Here is a 15,518-nt window from a genome sequence, read left to right as displayed (position 1 = left end):
GAGCTGCGTGAGCAACGTGGGCAACGTGAGCAGAGTTTGGCAGCGTGAGCAACGTGAGCAGAGTTTGGCAGCGTGGGCAGAGTTTGGCAGCGTGGGCAGAGTTTGGCAGCGTGGGCAGAGTTTGGCAGCGTGGGCAGCGTGAGCAGCGTTAGCAGGCCCTGCTAGCATCTTGATGATATAAACGACTGCAGCAGCTGCCCTCCCAAACCGTCCTCCAGATCCAGGTCCAGCAGACAGAGAACATCCCAGGTTTTCCCCGCAGAGCTGAAGAGGTCCCTAGTTTGGTCCGTGCAGGCAGATGGAGGATCATGGAGATGGCTACCATGACAGGCCTGAGCCTGAGGCTGGAGGGGGGCTGGGAACTGAACCAGAATGGCAGGACCTTTTTACAGCCCTAATGCTCTTCTCAGAGCCTCAGATCTTCTAGTCAAAGGCTGGTAATGGTCCCATTGACTCCTTTTAAGACCAGAGGGGATAAAGCTTTTAGGGCTGTGACCCCCAGACTGTGGAATGCATTGCCTCTGACTTTGTGCTGCCTTGATTCTCTTAATAATTTTAAAAAGCAGATGAAGACACATTTGTTTAGATTGGCTTTTAATTAGTTTTCAATTGTCTTATGTCATACACATGTTGTTTTATTGTTTATCGTTTGTGTTTTTATCTTTTATCTTGGGTTTTTATGTCTTGTATTCTGTAAAGCACTTTGTGGTTTCAGACCAGTAAAAGGTGCTATATAAAAAAAGTGTACTTACTTACTTACTAGGATGGCATGATGGCAAGGCAGTGACGTACAAAACTGCAGAAGTATGTCACGATCATACCCGTAGTGTGGGTGTGCAGTGTATGTGCAAAAAAAGGTCAAAACAAGAACAACAGGAACAAAAAATATTGAGTTGAAGCGGAGCTCCCATCAGTGCTGCCATACTGCAGCGCTCGTGATGTCACCTCGCTCCCCACTCCACGCTCTGCTTTTAAAGATTCCCAGGGTGTGGAGGGGGGATCTTTGTCATCCTAGCTAAGTGGAAATGAATAAGGACCATGAATACCCTGGCCATAAGTCACCACGGAAAGACTGGCTTGGAGACCATTCGAGGCCCTATTTACTGCATGATGAGACAGTCCGTTCTGATCTCGCTGAATCGGCTCCTGTGAGGGTTCCCAGGCATCGTCAGGGTCTTGGAAGTTGTTGTCTGTGGCATCATACTTGTTCTTCAGTGTTGAAGCAAAGGGGTTAAAGTTTTCCTGTACACTGTACTGGGGTTGCGTGTTGAATTCTGTCTCAAAGGAAGAAAGCTGCTGTGTGACGCCAAGGAGGCCTCCGACTTCTATACTGAGAATCACCCAGATTACATCTCCATAAAATAATCCTGAAGCTGTACATCTTCTACTGACCTGATACATGCCTGGATTTGTGGGACTTCACATCTGCACACTCATATCTGAGATTTCCTGCATATCTAAAGATTTTACCAAAATCGCATTTACATGCCCAAACTGATCCCCACCGATGTATAGTACTTAATACAAACCCCCGGTGGCGACGACTCTGCACCTGTGTTTTGTATTCTCCAGGTTTTTGTGAACAACGTATCTGGAGGGACCAACTCTCCTTCCCCAATTGTAACATCTTATACAAAGGACATAGATGGTGTGTTGATGCTGGGGCTTTCAAAGTCATAAAATGTACCAATAGCAGCTTGTAGGTTTGGCATTCCTGCCTGACAATTCAGCGTGGATGGCATCTGATTACATTTCCATACTACTTCTTGCATGTTGTCAAATGAAGTTGACTTCGACTTATTTGTGAAACCAGTTCTAAAGCCCACAAAATTCAACCTCGACTCTTCTGGGCAGAAAGGAGCTGCAAACTTGGTATGTGTATGCTGTGTATCAAAGATAATCATCAGCAAATGTTCTCTCTGTGTGGGTATGTATCAGCGCTAAAGAGGCAGATGTAAAAAGGACTTGTTTAAATGGTTAAAAATCACATAATTTTAAAATGAATAACTAATAGAAAAAGTGATATGTGATTAAAAACTTGTGATTAAGTTGAACTGATTGTAGTTAAGGAAAAATCATTAATTGCCAATTGTCAATTCAATTGTCAATTCAGTTTATTTATACAGCACCAAATCACAGCAAAGTTGTCTCAGGGCACTTTACAGGAACATTCACATACATAAAAGCCAATTAGTAAAGTTCTCTATTTAAGGAATCTTAATCTATGTTTGGTATGAACAATTTGGTTTGAAATGAACAGAGTGAATCCTGAGATGAACTGCAGTGGCCCTGCTCTGAGTTAGAAGCTATAAATATGGCTCGCACTCACAGTTCTGGGCTGAACAGTTCTGGGAGTTGGAGGGACGAAGGATGGTATTAGACTGCTCTGGCTGCAGAAGAAGATTTGGACAAACCAAAAAAGACTCCTTTAGTCAAGATAGGAGTTTCTTTTTAGTTTCAGCTCAGACTTTAGACCAAGACAAATTTTCTTCAAATTGAGACTGCTTTCTGAGTGAGGGACGTGCCTTCTCCAAGGTTTTGGAGAAAGGTTTTCACTTGCCTTTAACCAAAGCTTTCTTCAGACAAAGGAGACTGAGGAGAGACTGAGGAATATGGTAAGGGATGCTCTGATTTACTGTTCTTTTACAAATTTTATACAAAATAATAGTGACGGCTCGACCAATCCATTAAGGAAATTAGAATAATTTTATCAACATTTTGGGTCCTCTGTTCATGAATGCCAAACAGTGGAACAGGTTTTACAAAGACAAATAACAACAGTTTGGAGGGATTTTTTTGTAAGCTGACTAGCGAGTTTTAGAGTTCTTTGGAGTTCTAACCCATGCTGGGACTCCGGGGCGTGGCCCATCTAGATAATAGGAAGGCTTTCCTACATCGGTTCACAAGAGCTTTAAGGATTCCTAACTCCCTATCTCAGCTCATCGGAGCCAGGAAATCACCACATTAGTTGGACTTCTAATCCTTTGGACATCAAAATCAATTAACAAGATCATCCCTCAAGCAATGTATGGACTCTTTATTACCGATTCCACTATATAACCAAATGTAATAATTTTTGGATTGTGCATTAACACTTTTCCCTTACAAATCATTAATTAAAACAAAGCATAAAATGTAAAAATCTGGACTATCATTTCATCACTTCGTGTACATGGATTTAAGAAGTTTGGTTCAATTCCAACAATTTAGGGAGGTTTTAATGGTTAACCAGCTGTGAGTGTTAAGACAACATCCTGGAATCCTATTCCTGGATTCTAAAAATAACCAGATCAATAAGAATTGCCATTCTACAATGAAGGTGAATGACCGTTAATGCGAGTTTCCCTGTGGACGACGATCCAACTCCGGCTGCTAGGTTGGGCGAGTCACGGGGTGAGATAAGGGTGTGGCTCACAGATGGAGGTTGTTAACAAATCTGGGTGAGTCACCTTTAACACAGGTTTAAGTAGAACTAGCCTAAGATTACTCTGGATAATACTCAAGTGTTTAGACTTAATTCATTATATCCCTTAGAGGATAGGCTGCAGTAGGTGTTAGCCATATCTCAGGTGGTAATTCCACTGGATAGATGAAGCAATGTGGACTCTCATGTTCTCAGGGGTACCCTACCAGAACCCTGGATAAAAACTGCCTTCCATTAAAGTTCTGGATATCTGTCAGTCCTCACCTGTCTGCGGTTTCCATGGTGATGATGTTTTCAGATGAGTGCATCTCTGAAAGAAGAAACAAACGTACATCACATAAATGTGGGGAGTCAGAAAAAGATCACGTTCTTTAACGTCTGGTATCATTTGCATATTATCACAGAAACAGATCAGAGTTCAGCTCCGTGTCTCAGACAAAACTCTGACTCTGACCTCATTTCAGATTTAGTTGAACAAAGTGGGGCCAGAATGTTCTCTAATCTGGTCTGAAAATATATTTTTGGTTTTATACATTCAGACGTTGGCTGCATAAAAACAAGCAAGCTGTTTTATCATGTGTAGAGAAGTGAATGCATTAAGCTCAGATTTGCCTTTTTTCTGTATTTTGGGTTCTTGCCATAGAACCCAATTTAAGAATTGTTTTTATTTGTTCTCTTTGAAGGGAAACAAGGTGCACCAACAGTACAACAGTTCAAGATTATCAATTCCTGTTTTTGTATTTTTATGTTCTGAAACATATAACAGAACCAAAAAAAGTTTCATGTCAGAATATTGAAGGTTGGTGGTTTTACCATGGTGATGGAGCATGCCAAGTTTGAAGCTCATAGGCTGCTGTGTGTTTCCATTTATGGGGTGAATGCTGACTCCGTCCTCCCACAGCAACAACCAGACATCTGACTGATTCAAGGCAACACCCACTTGAAAGGCTTTGCTGACAGCCAAGGCTCCGCCCACCTCAGCATAAGACACGTCTCCTGGGAGAATCACCTGGAAATAAGAAGAGTGAATATTCTGGTCTGTCAGATTCATGTTGGTGTTTAATCTTCAGAGCCTAAAGCAGATGGGTTTAACATCAGAACCTAAATAGATGGGTTTAGCTTCAGAACCTGAAGAAGACAGTTTTACCTTTGAAACTTGAAGTAGACGGGCTTAACATCAGAACCCAAAGCAGGTGGGTTTAAGTTCAGAACCTGACTCAAGTGAATTTAGCTTCAGAAACTAGAGCAGATGGGTTGAAGCTTTAGAACCTGAAGTAGGTGGTTTTTACCCTTGGATCCTGAAGTAGGTGAATTTAACTTCAGAACCTGAATCAGGTAAATTTAGTTTCAGAAATTCGATGAGATAGGTTTAACTAATCTGAATCAGACGGTTTGAGCTTCAGAACCCAAAGTAGGTGGATTTAGCTTCAGAACCTGAAGCAGGCGGTTTTACCTTCATAACCTGAAGTAGATGGGTTTAGCTTCATAACTTTAAGTAAATGGGTTTAACTTTAAAACCTGAAGTAGGTGAGTTTAGCTTCAGAACTGGAAGCAGGTGGTGTTACCTTCAGAACCGGGAGTAAATGGGTTTAGCTTTAGAACCTGGAGCAGGTGGGTTTAACATTAGAACCTGGAGCAGGTGGGTTTAGCGTCAGAACCAGAAGCACATGGGTTTAGCTTCAGAACCTATAGCAGGAGGGTTTACCTTTAGAATATAAAGCAGGTGGGTCTGCAGTGTCTCCTTGTCATCAGCATCACAGATCAGTTGATCGTTCAGCATCACCAGCTGGAACTGATTATTCGGCCTACAAACAGAGTTATAGTTTGAATATTAAATCAATAAATGAATAAATAAACAATGACCCTATCAACATCAAGGGTACTAAGATGGACACTGTGGACTGCTACAGGTACCTGGAGGTCCACTTAGACAATAAACTGGACTGGACAGCTTACACCAAAGCCCTCTCTTTCAATTCAATTCAATTCAATTCAGTTTATTTATATAGTGCCAAATCACAACAATGTTGTCTCAGGGCACTTTACAGGAACATTCTCATACATAAAAGCCAATTAGTGACAACAGTGGATAACAACAACAACAATAGACAGTCACAAAAGAGGCATACAAATTTAAAATTATTTTGTTTTTTAACAAATCAAAACAAAATAGCAACCAAAAGGACAATCAAAAGGAAAAGTAGTGAAAAGAAAAAAAAAAACCCCAGCTAGATTATAAGACGGTGTAGAAAACTAAAAACAGGAACATGTCTGTTTTGTTTTTTGCTAGGAACTTAGAAGTTTAAAACCACTTAGAGAGGTCAAAGGTCGAGAGCTTCAGATCTTTTTACAAGATATTCCAGGAAACAGGAGCGGAGTAGGAGAAGGTCCTTTTGTCTAGTTCAGTCCTCACTGAGGGAACACTGCAGGTAATGATGTCCTGAGAGCGCACGCTGTAGCTGCACTCACACAGAGACATGTAGGAGGAGATGTATGAAGGCAGCAGACCAGGAAGTGATTTAAAGATGGAAATGTACCAGTGAGAGAGTCTGTGTGAAGTTAATGGTGACCAGTTAACCAGTGAATACTGGGTGCAGTGGTGGATACGGTAGTTACAGCCAGTTATGAATCTTAGTGCACCATGATAGACAGCATCCAACATCTGCAGCATCCAACATCTGCAGGGTTCTTGTAGGAGCATTCATGTAAATAATGTCACCGTAATCAGTGGAGGATCTATGATTTTTATGTGCCACTTCACGTATATTTATGGTTTACATGTGTGTACTTTATGTATATTTATGGTCTTTGTGTGTACTTTATGAATATTTATGGTGTTCATGTGTGTACTTTACAGTGGTGGAGAAAGTACTCAAACACTGTACTTAAGTAAAAGTACAAATAAAAAGACAAAAATGTACTCTAATAAAAGTAGAAGTACCATATTAACATTTTTACTTCAGTAAAAGTAAATAAGTACTTGCTTTAAATATACTTAAAGTATTAAAAGTAAAAGTACTTCCTGAATGTATTACATAATGCTATGGTCTACATATCATTAAGTGTATCTACCGTATGTATATTTTCTGTAATACATTAATAGTGTTGTTCCATTTTAATGAACGATGCTGCAGATATACATGTTTTTATTGTGTTTACTCTGTGACACAGTTCACACTTGGACTTGTGATTCTGTGCGTTAGAATTTCAGGGATGACCTGCAGAGTTAAATGTCATTAAGCAAAATAAGAAAGAGGAATGATTATACATTTGAAAGTTTTTATTTAACACACATCAAAACCAATGTGTCATTTTAACTGCAGTAAACATGTTTAAGTAAAAGTTGTCTGTCTGAACAGAAGGAGCATTAGACACAACTAAAAAAGGAACAGGCTCTGATCATTTCAACTCCAGTTAAAATATGTCTATTCAACCTTGTAATGGGTCAATATTGAACAATATTTTAACTTCCTGACACCATTTTTAAAGCTTGGACTCGAGTGTCGAGACATTTGGAGACATCTCTTGTCCCCTAACGTCCCATGAACTGACACATTTTAATATTGCAGCAAGAAGTTCTTGTTCAAGTTCAGAAGAAGTTGATTTTCAAAGATTTTTGAGTCCAGTCTGTCTCTTTTGGGAGAGACAATCTGTCCTGTTGTACTGAGCAGCCTTTCAATAAGGCCATGGGTGCAGCGTATCTTCTGACTGACTCTCTTGCGGTGGAATCCATTTTGGGTGTGTTAGTGGTGCTGCGGGTGCACCCAGCTCAGGGACATATATATACTAGAATATATGTCATTGGTCCAGCTCTTCTTGAAGGCGGGGCCTAACGTTACCTGCCCACTCTGCAGTGATTCAATGGACCAGCTCCTCTCATCATTAGTTACTTTCAAAGTAACGAACAAATCAAAAAGCTGCAACATGAATGTAACTTGTAATGCAACACATTATAGAAATGTATTGTAGAAAGTACAGATACTTGATGTAAAATGTAGTGGAGTAAAAGTATAAAGTACCCACATTTAACTCTACTTAAGTAAAGTACAGATACATGAAAAATGTACTTAAGTACAGTAACAAAGTATTTGAACTTAGTTACATCCCACCACTGGTACTTTATGTATATTTATGGTGTTCATGTGTGTACTATATGTATATTTATGGTCTTCATGTGTGTACTTTATGTATTTTTATGGTGTTCATGTGTGTACTTTATGTATATCCCCATTGAGTTTGTTGATTCCTATAAATATTTGGGTATCTTGGTCGACTCACATCTCTCTTTTAAGCTCCATGTGGAAAACTTGATAAAGAAACTGAAAGTTAAACTGGGTTTCTTTTTCAGAAACAGATCCTGTCTAACTCTGAATGTTAGGAAACACCTTGTATCTGTGACTTTCCTTCCCTCCATTGATCACGGTGACATTATTTACATGAACGCTCCTACAAGAACCCTGCAGATGTTGGATGCTGCAGATGTTGGATGCTGCAGATGTTGGATGCTGCAGATGTTGGATGCTGCAGATGTTGGATGCTGTCTATCATGGTGCTGGTGAAGATTCTCAGTCATCCAGGACATGATGAATTCAAAAAGCGTTCAATACAAAAACAACTGGACTTTATTTGTAACAGAAGACGTTTCTCTCCTCATCCCAGGAGCTTTCTCAATTCAAAGAGCAGAGAGTGAGAGATACAGGTTATAAGGCTGAGTGAGAGAAGACACACACACACATAAGACACACACACACACACACACATATGTAGATTGGCAGTTCACACCTAAACACCTTAACAGTAGTTCTTTGTTCCTCTAATTCACAGACGAGGCCCCTCTGTTCCCATCAGGTGTGAAAACCGGCTGGGGATCTGTTTTAAAGTTGCATTATATGTTTTTGAAAGTGGAAATCTGAGGCCTCCGTCTCTTAACAGAGGGGCCTCATCTGTGAATTAGATGAACAAAGACCTACTGTTAAGGTGTTTAGGTGTGAACTGCCAATCTACATATGTATGTGTGTGTGTGTCTTATGTGTGTGTGTGTCTTATCTCACTCAGCTTTATAACCTGAATCTCTCACTCTCTGCTCTTTGAATTGAGAAAGTTCCTCAGATGAGGAGCGAAACATCTTCTGTTACAAATAAAGTCCAGTTGTTTTTGTATTGAACGCTTTTTGAATGTCTATCATGGTGCACTAAGATTCATAACTGGCTGTAACTACCGTACCCACCACTGTACCCAGTATTCACTGGTTAACTGGTCACCATTAACTTCACACAGACTCTCCCACTGGTACATCTCCTCCTACATGTCTCTGTGTTTGTGCAGCTACAGCGTGCGCTCTCAGGACATCATTACCTGCAGTGTTCCCTCAATGAGGACTGAACTAGACAAAAGGACCTTCTCCTGCTCCGCTCCTGTTTCCTGGAATATCTTGTAAAAACATCTGAAGCTCTCGACCTTTGACCTCTCTAAGTGGCTTTAAGAATCTGTTGGACTCCTGGCAGGGACCAATGCAGACATGTTCCTGTTTTTAGTTTTCTACATTCGCCTTAGAATCTAGCTGTTTTTAGTTACTTTTCTTTTCTTTTTACTTTTCTTTTTATTTAGCCATTCTATTTGTAAAAAGAAAAAAAGGTTGACTTTATATAACTGTTTATTGTTGTTGCTGTTGTCCATTGTTGTCATCTTTCTTTGTTAAATCAGGTCTCTCTTGTAAATGAGTCCTGAGGCTCAATGGGATTTACCTGTAGAAATAAAGGTTGAATTGAATTGAATATTTATGGTGTTCATGTGTGTACTTTATGTACATTTTTGGCGTTCATGTGTGTACTTTTTGTATATTTATGGCGTTCATGTGTGTACTTTATGAATATTTATGGTCTTCATGTGTGTACTTTTTGTATATTTATGATGTTCATGTGTGTACTTTATGTATATTTATGGTCTTCATGTGTATATTTATGTATATTTATGGTCTTCATGTGTATACTTATGTATATTTATGGTCTTCATGTGTATACTTATGTATATTTATGGTCTTCATGTGTGAACTTTTTGTATATTTATGATGTTCATATGTGTACTTTATGTATATTTATGGTCTTCATGTGTATAGTTATGTATATTTATAATCTTCATGTGTATACTTATGTATATTTATGGTCTTCATGTGTGAACTTATGTATATTTATGTAACCTGTCCTGAAAACCTGACCCTACAAATAAAATCCATGTTAAAATGTTGACCTGCCATCGACTGTGGTTCTATTTGAGTAAAAAATGCAAGTAAGAGTATTTCTCCAACAGTTCTTTATTCTAGAATTTAACTGACTTTCTGTTTTTATTTCCGGTTCTTTTTTATGTTTTTGTGGTGAGCTGGTTTATTGTTTTGCCTCTGGTTTATTTTAGTGATGACATTTTAATTTATTATTTATATATATTTCAGTCTCTTTTAGTTCAACTCTAAGATAAAGTTATTATTTTACTTGATTCTCTTGTATTTCTTCTGACAACTTTATAGTTCTTCAAATGTACTAACTTGAGTGCGATATGATATGTGTCTCCTCGTCTCTTTTTTTATAGAAAGCCGACGCATTTCTCTTCGCTCACATTTAGAGAAAACTTTATTTTCAAGAGGTTAGATTTATAAACTGTGCTCAGTACTTTATGTTTAGTTTTGTTTATATGAAAATAGTTATTCTTGGGACAGAGTGACTGGTATGGTTGGTTGGTTAAGTGGTTATTTGATTGGCTGGATGTTTGGTTGGTTGGCTGGTCGGTTAAAGAGTTCATGCATTTCTGGTTTGGTTGGTTCGTTTATTGTCTGGTTGGATAGCTTGGTACCGGTCAAAAACTACCGGTTGGTTAGTTTGCTGTACCGATCCTTTGTGGTGAAGAGGGAGCTGAGCTGTAAGGCAAAGCTCTCTGTTTAACGATCGGTCTACGTTCCTACCCTCACCTGTGGTAGTGACCAAAACAATGAGATTGTGGATACAGGCGGTTGAAATGAGTTTCCTTTGCAGGGTAGCTGGACTCTCATTTAGAGATATGGTGAAAAGTTCAGTTATCAAGAGAGACTTGGAGTAGAACCACTTCTCCTCCATATCCAGAGGAGACAGTTGAGGTGGTTTGAGCAACTGGTAAGGATGCTCCCTGGGTGCCTCTCTAGGGATGTGCTTTGGGCATGTCTGACTGGGAGGAGATCCCGGGGAAGACCCACGACATGCTGAAGTGACTACGTCTCTCTGTTGGCCTGGGAACGCCTTGGAGTCCTCCCAGAAGAGTTGGAAGAGGCTGTGGAAAGAGATGTCTGGACCCCCTTGCTCAAAGATGCTGTCCCCAAAACCTGAGTCCAGAACAAGAGGAAGATGATGGATGGATGGTTACCATATTTTCCGCCGTACACGTCGCTCCGTCCTATAAGTCGCTCTGCCCTATAAGGCGCTCCGCCCTATAAGTCGCTCCGCCCTATAAGTCGCTCCGCCCTATAAGTCGCATCAGTCCATATTTGTCTAATAAAGTGGAAAAATCCATAAAAATGTTGCTTCGCCATATACGTTGCATCTTTTATGCGTCACTGCTGATGTGCCGCATTTGTTACACGTCACCACTGACAACCCGGAAATGAGGACCGAACCCGGAAATGTGGACCGGTGTTGTGCCATCAATCAATGGGCTGCCAAATGGTGGCCGCGGGAGTGTGCACGGGAGGACTTTAACAAGACTAACAATATCAACACTTAAAAACAATTATTTGTGTGCTCAAAACTATGGTAAATGTGTGTCTCAGTCTAATGTTTGCTTAATAAATGCATTTTGATGGTCAAATCAGCTGCATTTCAAAAGCCAATAGGCTCACTTCACCACTTGCTCTTGCCGAGATCGGACGCTTCTCCCCTCCCTCTCCACTTTGCTTTGCTGTTCTGTCTGTAAAACTGCTTCTGAGCCTCTCTCTACAAATCTTCCGAACCATAATTATGGACTTGATTAGATCTGTTGGTCCCTCAACACAATTGATAACATTTCTTTGAAGAGAAGACAGGCTTTAGGCGAGCCGATTTGTCCTGTTGGCACGCACGCAGCTGGATGCTGCTGCTGATCTGTTTCAATGTTGATGTGTTCATGCGTGCACATCTGCTCACAGACTCATGTTCATGTTTGTGCTGATGTTCAATGTTTTATGTTATGAGTGCTTAGTGTATATTTAGTTGATGTTTTTCTTAGTTCATATCTTAGATGTTATTACTGTTTTTCTTATACATTTTATTGTTGGATGTAACTGGGACCCTGTGTACATAATTTCGCTCCACCACATGTACCACATGAGGTGCGAATGACAATAAAGAAACTCTGACTCTGACTCTCTGATATCTCATTGTCTTGAAGACTTGATGATACGTCTATCTTTGCTGCCATTTGTGGATTTTAAGGACACATATTTAATTGGATTTATGATAACTGGTTCCTGCTTTTTGGATTCGGTTGGTTGCTGGTTTTATCTACAATCAAGGAAGTCGTCTGCAGCAAATTTGGACATGATCACGCTGCTTGCCTTTATGATGACTTGGTTTGTGCCTCGAGTACCCAGACTCGAATGCTTTGGGTAGAATGGATCAGATCTCTGGGATTTTACTCAGTCACATTCCATTGGTGTGGCCATGTAATTTGGACATTTTGGAACCGTTTGGACCAACACAGACTCAAGGTAGATGTCATTAAGTTTGGCCTGTCCCCAAAACAACGGTGTGTTTATCTGTATTTGGCTCCCTTGGCTGGCCTTGAAGGCTATCTTATCTAAATTCACCTGGAGAACATGTGATCTGACGCTCACCACCCCCTCCCTGAGGAATTTCCAACTGATAACCTGATGAAACCTGATGAATAAACATTGTGTCATCATTTCAGAACTCTTGGATTCTCATAGTCGTTATTCTTGGCCATTCCTCGACATACCTCGAGAATGTTTACTGATCTCACCGGAGGACATTTGATGATTATTACATCTTTATCAGAACTCTTACAGTGACCTCGAGAGCATCTATGATCATGCTCACCGCTCTCGGCTCCCCCCTCTGCAGAATGTCTACGTCACTATGTGATTGTTTGTGCAAGGTGTTTTTTAATATCAGAGTTTTTTCTTAGGCAGAAAAAAAAGTCTGATAGGAATTTTTTCACCTCCAACTCCTACATGTGTTCAGTTTCACTACTTTTTGTCTGTTCAAACAGGTCTCACTTGTAAATGAGTCTTTGAGGCTCTTTTTTTTTTTTTTTTCCCCAAGATGGCGCCTGTGTGTAGGGCTAACTGTCTCTCGCTCTCTGCTTGAATTTTATTTTTACAATGGTTTGTGCAGTGTGCCGAGTCATATTTTCAGTATGATCGTCGGGCACTTTTGGAGCTCCGTACTTTTGCTGAAATTCCCGCGGAGTTTCTGTACAGCGGCCACCACTCTCCTCCACCGGTCCTATCTGAGATTCCTGCATTCCTTCTGCGTGACCCTGGCCTTTCTCCATGGAGGAAACGTCGCAGACGTCGTGGGAAGCGTGCAGGGATTTTGGTGAAACTGAGGCAAAGAGTGGATTATTCTATCAGGACTCGCTCTGGATCTGATCATCTCCTCTCTGACCCGTGGTGCTCCCGGGGCCCGGCTGCTGGCCAGCTGCCCGCACGCTCAGTCCATGGAAACACCTGGAGTTGTTTACCTGTGCGCCGCATCAGCAGACCTGGAGGAGCCGTTCTTCATAACCTGCGCCCGCTGGCGCGCGAGTCTCCCTCCACGGCTGTGCCTGTGTTGGACAATATCAGGATGTGTTTAATCAACGCAAGGTCTGTTTCCAACAAGACGTTTATCCTCAATGACTTTTTTAAAGATCAGGAGTTGGATTTTCTGTTCGTCACGGAATCTTGGATTTCTGATGGTGAGTCCAGCGCCTTGGTGGATTTACTATCCCCGGACTGTCTGTGTTTCAATGCCCCGCGGCCATCAGGTCGGTGCGGGGGGGGGGGGGGGGGGATTATTAACAGTTTTTAAAGCAAACTTGGCCTGTAAATAGTTGTCCATCCCGGTGTCCCGCGCCAGCTTTGAGCTGAGCATCTTTGAACTCTGACACTCTCCTACGGTTCTGTGTGCACTCGTCTATCACCCACCTCGTTCTAAGGACTTCATAAATGAATTCTCTGACTTTTTGGCTGATATCACACAGAGATACACTCACTTTTTGCTTATTGGTGACTTTAATTTGCATGTGTGTTGTCAGGAGAAGCCCTTAGTGAAGGACTTTCTAGATTTACTGGACTCTTTTGGCTTAGCTCAGCAGGTGAACGGCCCCACCCAGGAACATGGTCACATGCTGGACCTCGTTTTAACACGCGATGTCTCTGTTTCTAATTTGAAAATCGGTGACAATGTTTTTTCAGATCACATGCCTGTATTGTTTGACTTCACCCCCCCTTGTCCTACTGCTAAGACGTGCGTTCCTGCACGTACGCGTTCCATTAACCATTTCACTGCTGCTCGTTTTAATGAAGGTTTTAATTCTGAGAGGATCGAACAGTTCCCGGTGTCTCTTACCACTGAGGAGCTAACCTCTCAGTTCAACTCTGCCTGTTTAAATGTTCTGGACCGTGTTGCTCCCCTTAAAACCAGAAAAACGAAACTTAAATCAGAGCCTTGGCTGAATGACGTCACGCGAGCCGTTAGGCGGCAGTGTCGCAGAGCTGAACAAAGGTGGAGGAAGGACAGGCTGCAGGTTTCTTTTCAAATGTTAAGGGAGAGTTGGCGTCACTATCAGAAAACCGCTAAAGCTGCCAAATGTAAATTCTTCTCTGATTTAATTGTCTCCAACTCCCACAACCCCCGAGTTCTTTTCTCCACCCTGAACTCAGTTCTACACCTCAGTGTGCCTTCACCTCTGGAAGCCTCAACTGAGCTGTGTGAAAACTTCCTCCATTTCTTTTTAGAAAAAGTGGCAAACACCCGGGCACTCATTTCTCCGCCAGCTCATGATCTGTCCATCCCATCTCAGTGTGTGGCTGTGTTTGACCACTTTGAGCCCATCTCTCTGTCCTCTCTGGAGCAGGTAATGTGCAGCATGAAACCATCTGGTTCCCCCTTTGATGTGGTCCCCCCTCGACTGCTAAAGGAAGTTTTTCCTACCCTGGGTCCTTTTATTCTCGCTATTCTGAATAGCAGTTTATCCTCAGGTGTGATGCCAAGAACTTTTAAACATGCTGCTGTCCAGCCCCCCCTGAAAAAACCTAACCTTGACCCCTCAGTCATGTCCAACTTCCGGCCTGTCTCCAGACTCCCATTCACCTCTAAACTACTGGAAAAAATTGTGGAGTCTCAGTTGAAACAGTTTTTGGGGGATCATGCTATCCTAGAGTTATTCCAATCTGGCTTCAAATCTCTCCATAGCACTGAAACTGCTCTACTGAAGGTTTTTAATGACATTTTCATATCCACAGACGCAGGTGATTCTGTGCTGTTGGTCCTATTGGACCTTACATCTGCTTTTGACACCATCGACCACAAGATCCTCATTTCTAGACTGGAGCAGTGGGTGGGCATCACAGGGTCAGCCCTTAAATGGTTTGGGTCCTACCTCTCTGACAGAACCTTCTGTGTCAATGTCAAAGATTTTAGTTTGGCATCGACAGCGCTCAAGTGGGGGGTACCACAGGGGTCCATCCTCGGTCCCCTTCTCTTTTCTTTATACCTGCTGCCACTAGGTGATATCTTCCGCAAACACGACATACCCTTTCATTTCTACGCCGATGATTGCCAAATTTACTTCCCCCTGAGGCACAGAGGCGCACGCTCTATTCAGCCTCTTCTTGACTGCCTGGCTGACATCCGGGACTGGATGGCTTTAAACTTCTTAAGCTTCAATGAGAAGAAGTCTGAAGTCATGCTGTTCCATCCCAGTGGCTCATTCATGAACCATGACATTGACCTTTTCTCTCTAGCCCCGCTAGAGAAACAAAAGGTCACTAATCTGGGGGTGATAATGGACCCGTCCTTAAAACTCAACAGTCACGTAAACATGATGGTCAAATCCTGTTTTTTTCAGCTGAGACGGCTGTCTAAGCTGAAGC

At 41.6% G+C, this 15,518-nt stretch overlaps 1 protein-coding gene and 1 pseudogene across 1 annotated transcript in view; both read right to left on the bottom strand.

Moving 5' to 3' along the window:
• The window catches only part of LOC119420749 (arf-GAP with Rho-GAP domain, ANK repeat and PH domain-containing protein 1), a gene marked incomplete at its 5' end in the record, with an annotated part of 47,431 nt that overhangs the window by 11,580 nt on the left and 20,333 nt on the right, over window positions 1-15,518 (bottom strand). Inside the window, 3 exon segments of the mRNA XM_037688178.1 lie at window positions 3,689-3,734; window positions 4,238-4,433; window positions 5,130-5,229. Of these exon segments, the coding sequence (XP_037544106.1) occupies window positions 3,689-3,734; window positions 4,238-4,433; window positions 5,130-5,229 (342 nt within the window).
• On the bottom strand, window positions 1,012-1,712 carry LOC119420352 (annotated as a pseudogene).

The sequence above is a fragment of the Nematolebias whitei genome, chromosome 14 (assembly GCF_014905685.2).
Source record: "Nematolebias whitei isolate Nwh7 chromosome 14, NemWhi1, whole genome shotgun sequence".
NCBI lineage: Eukaryota > Metazoa > Chordata > Actinopteri > Cyprinodontiformes > Rivulidae > Nematolebias > Nematolebias whitei.
The sequence above is the reverse complement of the archived record's forward strand: the minus strand, read 5'-3'. Positions and strand labels throughout refer to the sequence as shown.